Source organism: Artibeus jamaicensis, unplaced genomic scaffold, assembly GCF_021234435.1.
Source record: "Artibeus jamaicensis isolate MK-2021 breed Jamaican fruit bat unplaced genomic scaffold, CSHL_Jam_final contig_196, whole genome shotgun sequence".
NCBI classification, from domain to species: Eukaryota; Metazoa; Chordata; class Mammalia; order Chiroptera; family Phyllostomidae; genus Artibeus; species Artibeus jamaicensis.
The window spans coordinates 2,470,871-2,488,004 of record NW_026521401.1 but is presented as its reverse complement, the minus strand read 5'-3'; the positions used below and the strand labels follow the sequence as shown (position 1 = coordinate 2,488,004).

At 40.4% G+C, this 17,134-nt stretch overlaps 1 protein-coding gene across 2 annotated transcripts in view; it reads left to right on the top strand.

Annotated features, from left to right (window-relative positions):
• The window catches only part of JAML (junction adhesion molecule like), a 31,697-nt gene that overhangs the window by 11,893 nt on the left and 2,670 nt on the right, over positions 1-17,134 (top strand). For both annotated transcript variants that reach the window (XM_037147232.2, XM_037147233.2), the window contains exons 4-8: positions 949-1,174; positions 8,550-8,662; positions 11,189-11,423; positions 14,153-14,291; positions 16,236-16,296. In XM_037147232.2, the coding sequence (XP_037003127.2) occupies positions 949-1,174; positions 8,550-8,662; positions 11,189-11,423; positions 14,153-14,291; positions 16,236-16,296 (774 nt within the window). The remainder of the gene's footprint in view (positions 1-948; positions 1,175-8,549; positions 8,663-11,188; positions 11,424-14,152; positions 14,292-16,235; positions 16,297-17,134) is intronic.

Below are 17,134 nucleotides of genomic sequence, written 5' to 3'. Positions count from 1 at the left end.
TGGTTGAGTAGACAGAAGGGTTATAGTCTAAGCATGAGAATGACATCACATTCTTGATAGTGTTTTCACATCACAGTGATAGTGTTTTCAGTGTTCCACTGCCCCATTTACATGCTGGAGAAGTTTCTCCTTCACAGCTGCTTGAAATGCAGATGTAGCATAGCTGAGTGAAGGTATTTCATGGGAGCTCTTTGGAGTAGGAAACAGTGTATTAAGCCTCATCAGAGATGTTGCAGAGATACTTATATGTCAGGATCATTTGTGAAGTATGCCCTAAGTAGTGTGTTACTAACAACAAGCTCCCAATGTTTGCAAATGATCTTGCTATTCTTATAATGCTACTCTCACTCAAGTTTTTATTACTACTTACTATTATAAGAGGGATATTCCCATGGTATAAGTAGAAATAGGAATTCCTCAGGGCTTTCTCTCCCAGCCTTTAAACCACTGCCCGTTGATGACTTCTCATGCCCCATGATAAATTTTCTAGAGGAGGGCAGACAGCAGAAGGAGTGACAACAGCCAACATTCTGGAATTCTCTCACAGCAGCCTGCCATGGGGCACATCATGCTTCTGAGTGTCCTGTGATCTGGGGGTCATGGTAAAAGATGGGACAAAGATGGCAGGTGGTTTTCAAAAGTTGTGAATTTGAATCCCCAGAGTGATCTTCAGAGGGGGTATTACATTTTACTTTACATTGTTACAAACAAAAACGTGTGGACTCTATTTCTCTACTTGTTTTTGTATAAATGAGCCACAGAATCTTGTCTTGTGCAAGTTAGATTATTGCCTGGCACATTATTACTACTAACTGGGAAACAAATATTTTTTGATCACGATAATGATGATAGCTATGCTGATACCATAGAACAGGGTCTTTTGAATCCAGACTCCTAGGTCTAGTGTCACTGATATTAGGTTTTCCCCAATGTTGTGTTGTTCTCCAGGATGAGTACGTGCTATACTATTACGCAAACCTCAGTGTGCCTGTGGGACGCTTCCAGAATCGTGTGCGCTTAGCGGGGGACATCTCACACAATGACGGTTCTCTCCTGCTCCAAAATGTGGAAGAGGCTGACCAAGGAATCTATACCTGTGAAATTCGCCTTGAAATGGAGAGCCATGTGTTCAAAACACCAGTGGTGCTGCATGTACTACCAGAGGAGCCCAAAGGTACACGAAAACTTAGAAAAAAGAGAGGGGCTGGAGATTTGTAGAGCAAAGATGGGGAAGGAAACTGATTGTGTGAGTAAATGCGAACTTTTGGGCCACACACTGACCACAGAATGAGTCCTCAGCAAATAGTGCTCTTTATATTAAAATAATGATGATTATTATTTTATTGTTACTTTAAACATATTTCATCCTCTTGAAAATTCTATGAAGTACTGTTCTTTTTATTTTACAGATGAAGTAATTGAGGCTTAGGGAGGTTAAGTGACTATGCCTAAGGACCCATATTTATAAAATGTCATATCCATTACTTGAACCTTGTTACCTTTGACAACAGAGTTCATGTTCTTTTTACTATACCTGATGCTTCCCATCATTTATCCACATTGACGCTACACCCATATTTTTTAGGTACCTATGTTAAGTGCTCAGAGGGATATAAAAGAAATGAGCAGATTTTCCTAACTTCTTTGGTTCTCATGTTCCCATTTGTAGATGGAGGGAGTGGCTTCAGTAGACTGGTGATTTAAAAACTACTCTGTAGAACCTCAAAGTCCAAGGGACCTGGTAGGCCACACAAAGGGTGAAACAGAAGAAGTTGATAGAGGACCTAGTCAGGCAGGACCTCTAGCTTCCACTTCCACTGCCACCATAGTCCTTCATCTTTTTCCTGATTTATTATTGGGCTGCCAAGTAAGATTTTGTTTAAAGAAAGAATTCTGTTTAAAAATGTTTGAAAACCACAGAATTTGAAAAATGTTTTAGTCTGTGGCTTTAGGAAACCTTGCAGTTTAGTTAGAGAGCTAGAATCTGTACCCTCCCCTCCTCACCAGCTAGTTTAGGTCCACTCTTTTAATGAGCTCCTCTGGAGCACCCTGTCCTTGTCTTTGGTGGTCCATCACACCTGTTCAGTCATGTCTTCCCTGTTTCCTGGGTCTTTGTTCTTTGTTCCTGACTAGTCCTGGGCACAGTTCCTAGCATGAGAGTAAGCAACCAATAAACATTTGTTGAATGAATAAAATTTTTAAATTAGTGTCCCTTACTTAAATTTAACTCCTAAAAAATGGAGTTGGAGAAGGTAGCTTTTGGCCTCTCCTAATTTTTTCTACTTTATTTCAATTGACATTTTTCTCTTGATTCCAAAGCTGTGGTTCTCTAGGAAGAGGGAATGAATCAGTTGCCAGTGTTTTCAAGGATTACGTCTGGGCTACATCTTCTAATGCAATGCCCAAGCATTTGTCCATATAAGCATGGCCTACAAAGTGAATGCCTTTTCCTGCTTAGAAGAGACAGACACACACAGGGAATGAACCAAAAGGATCTGGTTTCAAAGAAACCTATGGAAACAGGATAGAACAATTTTAGGTGTAGTTAGATATTTCTGCAGTAGTCAGTGGGGTAAATTGTATATATTTTTCCCTGTAGCAGGAGTGGGAATAAATCTAATTCCTAAGTTTGCCTAGTGACCGGTGCAAAGTTATCCATCTTGCTTGATGGAGGTTTTCTCCTCCCATGTGAAAATTCCATTTGTGCAGTCATCTATAATTTTCTCTACAAAGTTTACCCTTCAGCTTACAATTTTTCTGATTCTATTTCCTTAATTTTTTAGTAGTTCTTATTTAAATATTGTAGACAATATTCTTACAAATAAAAATAACACTAACTTCCTGCACTTACACATTAGTGGAAGGAGTCAGCCAACCTTCCACTAATATGAGGTAGCAGAGTACAGTGAGTGAGAAAGCTTGTACTTTTTTTCACTCAGGCCTGTGTTTAAGTGCCAGCCCTATGTTTTACTGGCCATGTCGTTTTGGTCTCTTTTATTTTCTTCCTCTGCAAAATAGGAGGGTAATAGTGAATATATCAGAATATTATAATGACTAGGTGGTGGATGACACAGGGTGTCTCCCATATGCCTGGTACATTGAAAGGACTCAGAGGTTTAGTTATTATTATTGCATTTTAAAAATAGGGTTCATGTGATATATTATGTTTCTTGATTTGTGAATGTTGCACCATGCTTGCATCCCTAGGATGAATCCTACTTGATCATGGTGTGTGATCTTTTTAATGTACTGATGTTTTTGGTTTGCCAATATTTTGTTGAGAATTTAAGCATCTACGTTCATCAGCAATATTGGCCTGTAGTTTTCTTTCTTTGTTGTGTCTTTACCTGGTTTTAGAATTTGGATAATATTGGCCTCATAAAAAGAGTCTGGGAGTCTTCCGTCTAATTGAATTATTTGGCATAGTGTGTGCAGGATAGAAGTTAACTGTTCCCTAAATGTTTGGTAAAATTTGCCTGTGAAGACATCTGGTCCAGAATTTTTGTGTGCTGGGAGTTTTTTTTTTTTTTAATTACTGCTTCAATTTCACTAGCTATTATCAGTCTATTCAGGCTTTCTGCTTTTTTTAAATTCAGTTTTGGAAAATTATATGAGCTGGGCAGATATGTGTAAAAAAATGAAACTAGGTCACCAACTTGCACCATTCACCAAAATAAAATCAAGGTGGATAAAAGATTTAAATATATGTATGACTCCATAAAAGTCCTAGAGGAAAAACATAGGCAGCAAAATGTCAGCTCTCTCATGCAGCAATATCTTTGCCAGTATATCTCCTGGAGCAAGGGATATAAAGGAAAGAATAAACACATGGGACTACATCAAATTAAAAATCTAGCCCTGGCTGGTGTGGCTCAGTGGATTGAGCATGGGCCTGGGAATCAAGCATCCAGGGTTCGATTCCCAGTCAGGGCACATACCTGGGTTGCAGGTCAGGTCCCAGCAGGGGACACACGAGAGGCAACCATACATTGATGTTTCTCTCCCTCTCTCCTTCCCTTCTCCTCTAAAGATAAGTAAACAAATAAATCTTAAAAATCTCCTACATGGCTAAAGAAAACATCAGCAAAATGAAAAGGGAACCAACTCTATGGGAAAATATATTTGCAAATGATACCTCCAACAAAGGTTTGATCTCCAAAATATGTAAAGAACTCACATGACTCCATGTGACTCACATGGACTCCATGTGACTCCACATGACTCACATGACTCCACTCCAGGAAGACAAACAACCCAATTAAAAAATGGGCAGAGGACCTGAACAATTCTCCAAGGAAGACAGACAGAGGATCCAGAGATAGATGAAAGGATGCCTAACATGACTTGCCATTAGAGAGATGCTCATTGAAACCACAATGAGATACCACTTCACACTAGTAAGAATGGCCATCATAAACAAATAAACAAACAACAAGTGCTGGCAAGGTTGTGGGGAAAAGGGCACCCTAGTTCACTGTTGGTGGGAATGCAGACTGGTGCAGCCACTGTGGAAAATCGTATGGAATTTCCTCAGAAAACTAAAAATGGAACTACCTTTTGATCCAGTGATTCTATAGCTGGGATTATAAGAATCCTGAGACACTAATTCAAATGAACCTGTGTACTCCAGTGTTTATAGCAGCACAATTTACAATAGGCAAGTGCTGGAAGCAACCGAAGTGCCCATCAGTACATGAGAGGACCAAAAAAACTGTGGTACATTTACACAATGGAATACTATGTAGCAGAAATAAAGAAGGAACTCCTACCTTTTGTGACAGCATGGATAGAACTGGAGAGCATTATGCTAAGTGAAATAAGCCAGGCAGCAAAAGACAAATATCATATGATCTCACCTATGAGTGGAACCTAATCAACAAAGCAAATAATGAGCAAAATAGAACGAGAGACATGGAAATAAGGAACAAAGCGTCCAGAGGGGAGGGGGAGAGGCATAATGGGGGAAAGAAGGGGAAGGGTCTAGTCAAGGACCCACACATGGGACCTGGCTAGTGTGGCTCAGCGGGTTGAGTGCTGGCCTGCAAACCAAAGGGTGGCTGGTTTGACTCCCAGTCAGTACACATGCCTGGGTTGCAGGCCAGGTTCCCAGTGGGTGGTGAGTGAGAGGCAACCACACATTGATATTTCTCTCCCACTCTCTCCTTTCTTTTCCCTGTCTCTAAAAATAAATAAAGTCTTTTTTTTTAATAAAAGGAGCAGACTTTTGGCCAAAATTGAGGTGTAGGTAGATACACTTTGCCTCATAGCACAGCCAAAAGAAGGACAAGTACAAATTTAAAATAAAAAAATAAACAGAACAGCTAGAAAATCAAACTGTATGGAAGTCTGACAACCAAGGAATTAAAGTTAAGAAACATTCATCCAAACCCGTAGGAGGGGTGAAGATGGGCAGCCAGGGTGGAAAGGATGGCCAGGTGGTGGCTGGAGAAACCGTGTGGCCGAGGTGACGGCTGGCAGACTGGGCAAGGCAGTGGCTGGTGGAGTGAGTGGTACCATATTTGCATGTAGGTAAACCAGGAAGAACAACTGGGGAGTGAGACAGAGCATGCAACTCAGGGTTCCAGTATGGGGAAATAAAGCCTCTAAACCTCTGACTATAAAAACCTATGGAGGTTGAGCTGGCAGGAGAAACTCCCAGCCTCACAGGAGAGTTTGTTGGAAAGATTCACAGGGTCCTAGAACATACACAAGCCCACTTACCTGGGAATTAGCACTGGAAGGGCCTAGCCTAATTCACTTGTGGGTAGCAGGGGAAGTGACTGAAAACAGGACGAGAGCTGAGCAAATGTCACTGTTCCCTCTCTGATGCCTTCCCCACATACAGTGCCACAATGTAGCAAAGTAGGTAGCCCTGTCCTACCTAAAGCTCCACCCCTTATAATGTAACAGGTGTGCCAAGACAAGGAAATGCAGTTCAAATGAAAGAATAGATCAAAACTCCAGAAAAAGAACTAAGCGATGAAGAGACAGCCAATCTATCCGAAGCAGAGTTCAAAACACTGGTAATCAGGATGCTTGCAGAATTGGTTGAGTAAGAACACAAAATAAAGGAAGAAGTGAAGGTTATGCAAAGTGAAATACAGAGAAATATACAGGGAACCAACAGTGCCCTGTATCACTGAAATCAATGACTTGGAGCAGAAGAAATAAACATCCATCTGAAAAAGAATGAAGAAACAAGAATTCAAAAAGATGAGGAGAGGCTTAGGGACTTCTGGGACAACTTTAAACATTCCAACATCTGAATCAGGGGTGCCAGAAGGAGAAGTGGAAGAGCAAGAAATTGAAAACTCATTTGAAAACATAGTGAAGGGGAACTTCCCTAATCTGGCAGAGGAAATAGACTTCCAGGAAGACCAGGAAGCTCAGAGAGTTGCCGAAAATTTAGACCCAAGGAAGCACACACCAAGGCACATCATAATCACATTACCCAAGAATAAGTATAAGGAGAGAATCTTAAAAGCTTCAAGAGAAAAGGAGACAGTTACCTACAAAGGAGTTCCCAAAAGAAACCTTACAGGCAATGACCTATATCTAACATTACTCTATCTGGCAAAGGTATCATTTAGAATGGAAGGGAAGATAAAGTGATTCCCAGATAAGATCGAGTTAAATGAGTACATCATCACCAAGCCCTTAGTAGATGAAATGTTAAAAGGACTTATCTAAGAAAAAGAAGATGATCAAGATTATTAACAGTAAAATGACAACAAACTCACAACTATAACAATCAAACCTAAAAAAACAAAAGCAAATGAACTAAGCAAACAACTAGACAGGAACAGATTTACAGAAATAAAGATCACATGGAGGGTTATCAGCAAGGAGGGGGAGTGGGGAGAACAGGGGAAAAGGAACGGGTAATAAATGTAAATGGTAGGTATAAAATAGACAGGGGGAGGTTAAACATAATATGGGAAATGGGGAAGCCAAAGAACTTACATGTACAACCTATGGACATGAACTAAGCTGGGGTAATGATGGTGTGGGTGGTACAGGGCAGAGGGGAATAAAGAGGAGAAAAAAATGGGACAACTGTAATAGCATAACCAATAAAATATATTAAAATTAAAGAAGGACCCGTGGTAAGGGACAACAGGGTGAGGACTTGCTGAAGGATAGGCAGTGGGTGGGGCAGGGGAGAGCAATGGGGGAAAATTGGGACAACTGTAATTGAACACAGTTGAAAAAAATAAGAGAGTTCAGTTTTTAATGTGTTGCTGAATTAGAGGGTATTTTCTTTCTACTGGTATTCTTTGGAGTGAATTTTGATTACTTTCAAAATAATTTCCTCTACAGAGTTTCTTTTGTGTGTGTGTGTGTGTGTGTGTGTGTGGGCTGTTATTGTTTAAACATTTTTTATTATTTTTTAAACTTTATTGTTTATAGAGTTTCAAGTTCATAATATTTTCTTTTGCTTTCCTCCCATTATGCATTTTTCCTGCTGGGCAGGAAGTTAATGTTCTCCCAGGGAAACAATTTGGATGAAAAGTTCAGATTATGCACTGTATTTGTTTCTTCATGAATTTTCCTTAATAATCTTTTGAAGGAACTTTATCCAGTTAAGACCTAGGCTTATGACTCCATAAATACCATTCATCTTTCATTTTGTAATTGATTTTGTCATTGATTTGTGTAGTGCATCATTGAAAAAATCAGAAACATCTTTGTAGTTGTTTCCTTTTTCAAGGACCTCCTGCAATGACTTATACAGTAAACATATGATGGGGTCAGCTACTTAAAAAATAAATAGAAGGAAGAGCCTAGGACTTGAGAAGCCAGAAACAGGAGAAGGGGGATCAGGTGGGGAGTGGGGGCAAGGATTGAAAAAGAAACTAAATTCAGAGGAAAACTGTCTCTTGTCTTGGCCTAATTAGCAAGGAATCTTGTGACTTGTTCTGTAGCCAGAACTGTCCTAAGACAACTTATATAAAGAATAAGAGAAGCTAAGAAAAGTGACCATGATTCATTTTTTCAGCTACAAGATCCAGTGGGATATACATATATATAATTTATATATGTATAAAATCCACTGGAATATATATAAAAGAATGAGAGTTATATAACTTTCTACTTCCTGTTTATGTGAAGCAGATGTGGGTATCTAAGTAGGTGAACAGAAAGTGTTAGGCTTCAAGATTTTCTCTACTTTCTTACTATAAATTGGAAGTGGAATTGAGGCTCATAGGAAAAATTCTGCAAAGGGAAGGGAGAAGAGCATTAAAGAAGACCATAACGTGTTTATTGTGGTAGGAAGACAACAGAACCCCTCAGACTTGATGTATGTAGGTAGATAAAGGGTATTTGTCTTACCGTTGGTGTATCTTGTTGGTTTGAGTGAGAGGCTTCTGAATACTTTGTCCATATAGGGTCATCTGGATCATCTGTGGAGAGAATGTGTGCAGTATTTGTTGGTAATGTTGATTTTACTGTTGAGGATTTTTGGCTAAACATTCTCTCTTTTAAAAGTTCCTTGGCTTCTATAGATTAAATGTTGGTTTTAATCTGATTTATCATTTTATTCCCAGAGTTCACAGTCCATGTGGGTGATTCAGCCCTCATGGAATGTGTTTTCCAGAGCACAGAAGAGAATCTCATGACCAAGGTAGACTGGATGTTTTCACCAGAGGAGCGCACCAAGGTAATGAAGAGGAGCCATCAGTGTGTAGTAGAAGCCCCTGGCTGAGGTGTCAGGACAGTAGGGAGGAAGGAGAATCTAGGCATCAGGTGCTATGTGGTGGCATTGAAAGGGCTTGGGCTTTGGATCTTGTCAGAACTGGGCCTTCTAGCTTGGCTACATGGCTGAGCAACTTTAGCTTCCTGTTGGGAAAAATAGCTCTAATGAAGATAATGAAGAAGAAGGAGGAGGAAGAGAAGAAAATGCATAACTTTTAGGGTAGTGAAGATGCATATATAAGATAGTCCATGTAAAGCATTTGTATATGACTTGGCCACTGCATTTTAGTTTTCTCCCTCTTTTCCCTCCTTCTCTTTGGAGAGTTCATGGGAGAATGAGGGGGATGATTTTTGTGGCCTAGCCAGGAAAGCTATGGGCTATACATAAGAATGACTACATTTTTATTCTTATTTGGGTTATTTTTGTGAGTTTTCTTTTTTGCTCCCTTGCCCCATTTATGTGATGGAGGGAACATCCTCTGTATGGGTGCTTCAGATGCTGGGGTTAGTGCAATAGATCCTGGGGCAGGGGCAGGGTGAGTAGTTCATGAGAACTCTGAAGCAGTAAACAGCAAGTTATTTCACTAGACTAGTGATATCAACTATGGCATAGTGATGTACTTATGGGTCAAGCTATGTTTTTAGGGACATCCCAAATAAATTTCTGTTCAAAAAATTAAGGTGGAAAGTTTATAAAAGTTTTAGCTTTTATAAATTAAGACATATTCCAGGTAATCCCTATAAAAAAGTCATTTAAACCCACTTAATTCCTATATGCTGTCTGAGTAGGTCAGAAAGGGTGGCATCATGGTGGATCATGGGGAATTATGTACAGTCTCAGATTCACCTCTGGGGACTTGTCATGCATTGATTGAAATGTCATCCACTAAGTGAATCACAACAGAAAATAGAATAAGAATTGGCATTTTGAGTTGTGAATTGAATCACAAGAGACAAAAGGTTAGGGGCTAGGTCTTTTTATTCATCTTTGTGTCTCCACTCCCATCCCATTTCCTTTTCTTAAAAGCTTTTACAAATTATAATGTTCATATGCCTTAATTTAAAAATTCCAACACTTAGCCATTAGTAAGTATTTTTTAAGCATCTGCCATGCAGTGAGAGCCCCTGACCCTGATGGGGACTTACAATCAAGATGGAGGAAGATACACAGTAAAACAATGAAGAAATAAATACAGAATCTGTTAGGTAATAGTAACAGCTATGGAGAATAAGAAAGCAGAGTCTTGTTGCTATTTTAGGTGGTCAGGGAGGCCTCACTCAAAAGGTGAAATCTGAGCAGAAGTCTGAAGGAAGTAAGGGAACCACCTGTCTGGAACACTCTTCTCCCCATATGTCTGGGGAGAAGAGTGTTCCAGGTATAAAGAGGAATGAACAAAGGCAAAGGCCCTGAGGCCAGTACTCAAGTAGCAGCAAGGAGGTCAGTATAGCTTGAGTAAAGTGACCCAAGTAGGTGAGGGAAGAACAAGTAGAACAAGTAGAATTAAATCAGAGAGGAAAGTGTCTGTACTTTTAGTAGAAATAGAGGTGCCATTGGAGGGTTTTGAGCAGAGAAATAATATGATTTACCTTATATTTCTTTTTCTGTTTGTTTTAACCTTTTTATTTTTTTAAATTTATTTTTTGCTTAATTATTGTTCAAGTACAGTTGTCTCCATTTTGCCATCCCCACCTCCCACCCTTGATCCTGCCCACCTTTGGTTTTGTCCATGTGTCCTTTATACATGTTCCTGAAAACCCTTCCCCTTCCCCCCCCATTGTCCTCTCCCACCTCCCCTCTGGTTACTGTCATTAGAAATATGTTAAGTAAATATGGTTAATTTAACTTATATTTCTAATGACTCATCTTCTGAAAATAGACTGTACTTGAGAGTAGGTAGGGAAACAAGTGAAGAAGCTCCTTGCAGGAATCCGGGAGAGAGATGGTACTTGGACCCTAGTGGCAACCATGGAAGAAGTGAAAGTGGCTAGATTGGGATATGTTTTGAAGGTAGAGGTGATAGGATTTTCTGAGGGATTTTAGATATGAGTTATTCAAGAAAGAGAGGAGTTAAGGATGACTCCAAGATATTTAGCCTGAGCATCTGGAAGAAGGCATTGCCATTTACCAAAGTTGGATGGACTAGAAAGAACTGGTTTTGGGGAAAAACATGGAGTTCAGTTTTAGTTATGTTTTAGATTTCCTATTGAAAATCCAACTGGAAATGTCATACTTTCACTTTTTCTTTTTATTCGAGCAGTGTAAAAAGTTAAGCTCCCTCATTCTTACTTCCTCATCCCTCCCTGCAGATGGAACAGTTGTTCACAACTACATGCCAGCACACACATGTGTGTTCACACTGTTGTGTTATCTAATACTTTCTGATAACACCTATGCTGGCTACACATTCAGGGGCTTTCAACCTTCCCTGCTCCCAGTGCCTCCCTGTCCCCGCCTTGCAGCAGTCTCATACATTTTGCCTTTCTCTTCTAGGAGGAGATTGTGTTGCGTTATTACACCAAAAAATTACCTGGGGGGTACCACCAGTATGGGGGCCGCTTCCGGAACCGTGTAAACCTGGTGGGGAACACTGCCCACAGTGATGGCTCCATCAAGCTCCAAGGAGTGAAGGAATCTGACAGAGGAAGCTACACCTGCAGTATTCACCTGGGGAACTTGACATTCAGAAAAACTATTGTGCTACATGTGATTCAGAAAGATCCTCAAAGTATCTAACATTTGGTTGGGGAGGGATGAGGGACCTCATAGTTGGTAGGCATGGGCAGGACTAGGGTGAGGTCCAAGAGGTTTTTAGTGTGCAAAACTTAAGGGGGCATCACTCTCAGATGCTGACGCTGTACTTGCATTACCCTGAGACTTATGTCTCCTTAAATTTTTTGCCTTGGGCACCTTGGTTGCCTCACCCTAATTCAGGTCTCGCTAAAAGTCAGTGAAAAAGGAGCTAATATTTAGTGAATACCAGCCCTCTGTCAGACGTCACTCATTGTCAGTACAACCTACCAATTTAAAGATATGGGAATTCAGAGATGAATTGGAATTGATGTTCAAAGTCATTTTTACTTAGCTTCAAGAAAGAGGCTGTGTGCTCTGTAGTGGAGGGGGAATGATCCTGAGCTGGTGAGAGACAGCAAAGAACAGAAAAAACAGGAAGGGAGCAGCACCAAAAAGAGGGGTTTTCTGATCAAAGGTTCTGTATTCTGGGAAATGCTATGCATTGAGGTCAGTTTGTAGGCAAATAAAGACTCAGTTTTGTTGACTGAGAGAGGTTAATAAACCATAAGTCAGTTTTAGCAGTCAGGATGTGGCCTGTGGACTTTGCCTTACACTGGGGCCCTCAGGGGTTGGCTTTGGCTGTGATTGGTTGAGGGTGGGGGTGGGGGTGAGGATGGAACACATCTCAATACCTCTGGCCAGAGACTTATATCTATGGGAGTACCTTCTTGTTATATAGTAAAGGGTCCCAGCTGGAGACAGAAGCAGAGCAGATATCTTCTCTCTCAGAAATCTTAATCTTCACAGACAAAATTCAAGCCATTAAATGGGAGCTCATTCAACCTCCAAGCCTTCCCCACCCACAAATATGTCTATAATATGCCCTCATCCTTATCTCTGCCTTGCCATCCTTTCTGCTTGGGCTTATCCAAATACCTGTGCCCAGTTACATTCTCTGTTCCTTCTCACTCACTTTCCATTGGCTTTTACAATTCAGCGTATAAATATGCTCAAGTCTTCCTCTTACCTTGTGTCCATGTCTAATTTAGCTCTCATCCTATATCTTTCTTTTTCTTAAAACAGCTTTCTTGAGATACAACCTACGTACTGTACAATTTGCCCATTTAAAGTGTACAACTCAGTGGTTTTGAGTATATTCAGAGTTGTGCAACCTTCATCACAATCAATTATATATTCTTTCTTGACATAGCCAAATGGCTTGCAAAGGCACTGTATGTAGTGTCTCTCATCTCATTCCCAGTAATCGCTCGGTGCACTGTTCTGGCTTCTGCTTCTCCTACTCTAGCTTGGATATAGCAATGGTACTCTGGATCTCATATCCTTGGCCATCTTTACTCAGTAGTACTGGATACTACAGTCTATATATTCAGCATATTGTATGCTGGGTATAATTTACCTGTCTCTATGTATCTATGTGAGCTCCACCAGATATCCCACAGATATTTCAAATACCACATATCCAAACCTCCCCTGGCATACCTGGTCCTATCCCATCTCCTCAACTTCAGTTAATGCCGCCACCATCTCACCATCTATGTAGTTCTCTAGCTAACTGGGTACCTGGGAATTGTACTTGCTTCTTCCGTTTTCCATGACCCCCAGACTAACAGATCAACAAGTCCTGTCATTTCTGCTACTGACTTTCAATCTGCCTTCTTTCCAGGCCATCCCCACCACCTTAGTTCTGATTGCCTCTATCTGTGTTTTAGACTGTAGGCCTCTAACTAGTCTCTGCTTTCATTCTCAGCCACTGTTCATTCTTCATGCAGCAATCAGTCCCATCTTTCTAAATCACACATCTCAACATTCTATTCCACTGTCTATAATCTTTTCATTGCCTAAAAAAAAAAAATAAAGCCAAATTCCTGCTTGAGATCATCAAGGTCCTTCATGACTTAAACCCAGTTTCCTGTCCACCCACCAATGCAACTTCTGAGCCCAGTGCATGGAATTGTTTCTAAAAGCACCACCCTATGTTCCCTTTAAAACTTGATATTCCCTTTAAGACAGTTCAAACTTTAGAACTTGGCTGACAAATTGTCACCTCCACATAGAATTGGGTACTCTTTTCTCTGTGTCCCTCTGCACACTATATAGACTTCTGTCATAGCACCTAGCAGTCTGTGGTTTTCTGTTTACATGGTTTTCCCTCTTCTTGGAGGCAAAGACCAGCATTTTCATGTTTGTGTATTGCATGTCTAGTAATATCTGGTGCCCAGGAGGTCTGTGATGTCTGTATTTAGAGTGAGTTGAGGAGTTAGTGAAGGGTACCATATGGGTGGAAGTGTCTCCAAAGATCTTACTTGGTATCATGTCCATGGGGCTGAGTGTTGTAGCATAGATCCATTTGAAAGAATCACTTCCCATAGAAAGGTCAGTAGCCTCTAAGATGCCTGCTATTTCTATGTCATTTGGTAAACCACATTTTAAGATAGAATTATTAATGCAAAAGAAAACTCTACTATAGGTGAGGTGTTGTTCCCTCCTGCCCACCTAAATCTACACTTTAAGAGTAAGCAGGAGGGTCAGACTTTGACTCTCAATCTAACAGTGACAGCTGGAGTCCTAGTGTTTCAACATGGAGTGGAGTCTGGCCTTCTCCTCTGACTTCCTGACCCAGATGTTGCTACCTTGTATGTAGCTGGTGGGGCTGTCAGCTGTTGGACTATTGAGGCCCTCTCATTGCTTTTCTCCTTTCCTAAGCATTGGTGACTGCAGTAGCTTTCAGACCTGAGATCCTGGGTGGTAATCAGCTGGTGACCATTGTGGGGATCATTTGTGTCACTATCCTGCTGCTTCCTGTTCTGATATTGATTGTGAAGAGGACCCACAGGAATAAGAGGTACAGAGATACTCTCACCTCTGGGGCTGGGAGGCTAGAGGTGCAGGACGGCCTCTAACCTGAAGTGAAAGAGAATGATAGGGCCCTAACTGTTCCAGTTTTACAGAGGGTGACATCAGTTAGATGTCATCTGTGTAGCAACCCTGCTGTCTTTGCTGTTGGAACACCTTGCTGCACATTCCCACGTCATCCTCATTCACTTTGGTATTTTTTACAAACATTGCCAGCTTTTACAAAGGGTGGTCTAAGTAGAGCATGATTAAGAGTATAAATCTTAAGCCTGAATTATAATGGTACCATTCAATGCCTGAGAGAGATGATTTTTAAAATTATCTACTGTATATGCTTCACAAAGAAGACCAGATCTTGAGGGCTTTAAGTGACTTTAATTAAAAGACCACATTCTAGTTGTGATAGCCTATTTTTGAGCAGATGCCCTGAAGTCCTAAGTTATTTATTGTTGAAATGTACGTTTAAAGGCTTCAATTTCATCTACTATCTCAAAAATGCCCAGATGCTCTGACCTGGGCACTAGAGTTTCATTGGCTGTTGGCAGATACATTCCTCAGTTTACCCAATGTTGATGAAATATTTTTCCAGGACAAATTGACTGTCCTGTTGAGCTAGTGTCAATGGGAAAGGGCTCTCATTAAGATTAAGTAATGCTGACTTTTGAGTGTTTTTCCCCGTGGAACATGGATTCTGCAAAAAGTGCGTATGTGTGCCACATTTGCACTCCCATTTCTAAGGGTCCTCTGACTTGGTTTTGAACTTTGTTGGTTTCTCTGAGGGTCTTTGCCCTGGGCTTGCTGAATTAGACAACCTGGGTTTCATATTAGCTCACTTCTCCCTATGGGCCTCAGGTTTTTTCAAAATGAAGAGCAGCACTTCCATGTTTACTTATTTATTCTAAAGAAATAATCAGACTGATGGTTATGTGCATGAATATGCTTGCTGTAGTATTAATTATAATAAAAAGTTGAAATCACCTTCTGTGTCAGAACAGTAATGTTTTAAAGAATTGGTATTCTATTCAATGAAAAACTACACAACCCTGTATGTAATGACATGGGAAGATGTCCAGTTCTGTGTTATAGACTATATAGTATAATCTCATGTCTGTAAAGAAGGAAATTATGTAATGCTCATTTCAGCAGCATATATTTTAAATACATTTTGTGTGGGTGTACTTATGCTTGCATTGAGAGAGGTTTGGAAGGATATTTCTTAAATAGTAATAGTGGTATTTAGGATAAAGGAGAAGGTGGGTCTCATGAAGGTAAGGATTTTACTGGATTTGAGCCTCCAGCAGTCTACATTTCTATATTATTTGAATTATTTAACAGTGAGAATATACAACTTAATAATCTGAAAATATGATAGAAATATTTCTACTTGAGACAAAAAATATGGGTTTTTTTCTAGCTTTAACTCTAATTGTTTTTTACACTCTATCTTAGGCCAAAATAGATAAAAAGGAAAATGTATTCAGTAGCAAATTGAGAAGGCAGATGGTCAAGATATCAAAGGCTAAGGATCAGGAAAGAGCTAGAGCTCACAGTTTGGGGAGTTTGTGGGGATAATTCATCTCAACCCTTTGAAATGATGTCTTGCTGAATTTCTGCTCTCCCCTGCTAGTATAGCTATATCTCCCTAGTCCTCAGAGATAAATAAAGTCTAATACCATGGCCTGGCACTGTTCACCTTACATTGTTATAGCCAGAAAGTTCTTAGATTGATGATGGAGTGGAAGCTGTAATTCAGCCCAAACTGTCTCCTGCTCTCCATGAAAGATACACTCCCAGACTTCAAGTAGAGTTGGGTAGGAGTCTAGAGAGAATAACTCCTGCTCTAGTGATTATCTCTTCACAAAGCTCTGTAGACATCCAGCCTTGAATATACAATGGTGCCTGTTTAATTTTTCACGTGTTTCATGCCTTGCAGTTCAGTAACTTCTACAACCCTGGTAAAAAGTCTGGAGGACACAAGGAAGGCTCATGCAGAGGTAAGAGAACTCTGCCATTTTGCTGCTGTGGCCAAGGAAAGTGAGGTGAATGCTGCTCCGTATCAGGATGGTGGTGTTATCATTCCTCTGTGACTCGTGTCTTACTCATTGTTATTTCTTAGCACTTAGGCTAGTGGCTGGCACAGAGCAGGGGCTCAGGAAGTGGTCACCACTGAAGTAAAAGCCCTTGGGGGCTTTTCATGTGGGGGGCAGGTGGGGCCAGCCCAAGATGGTCAAGCCTTCCTGGGAGGGTCTGAGCATAGAGCACTGGACTTTTAGTCAAAGCTCCAGTTCAAGCCTGGCTCTGCTACCACCCTAAGCTTTAGCATTCTCATCAATAAAACAGCATTAGGACAAACATATTTGCCCTGTTGTGTGGTTCAAATAACATGATGATATACAAGTTTTTCATAATTTATGAAACACTGTATAATTTCAAAGGAGAATTGTGATACATTTGGGAGTTAAGTGAAGGAGTTAATGGTCAAGATTAATATTCAGGGTCCTTTAAAAAGAGGATCAAAAAGCACTTTCTCTTGCACGTTAGTTTATAATGGAGCTGTGAATGATTGCTACTAGGAACTGAGAAATAGATTCATTTCCTTGAATTCCTTTTTTGTTCTTTCCCCTTTTAGAACATTTACCTTTCCATCTCTTGGTTTATTTGTGACCCAAGAATAGGATGTTCTCACAGCATAGTGCAGGAGCCTCCAGCAGCCCAAGACTTTTTCACTGGATAACATTACTTCTCCACATAATGACAGAAATGGGGATCACATAGTACCCCCGCCCCACAGAAGTGAAGATCGGAGAGGGCTGTTCCTGCCATATAAATCCT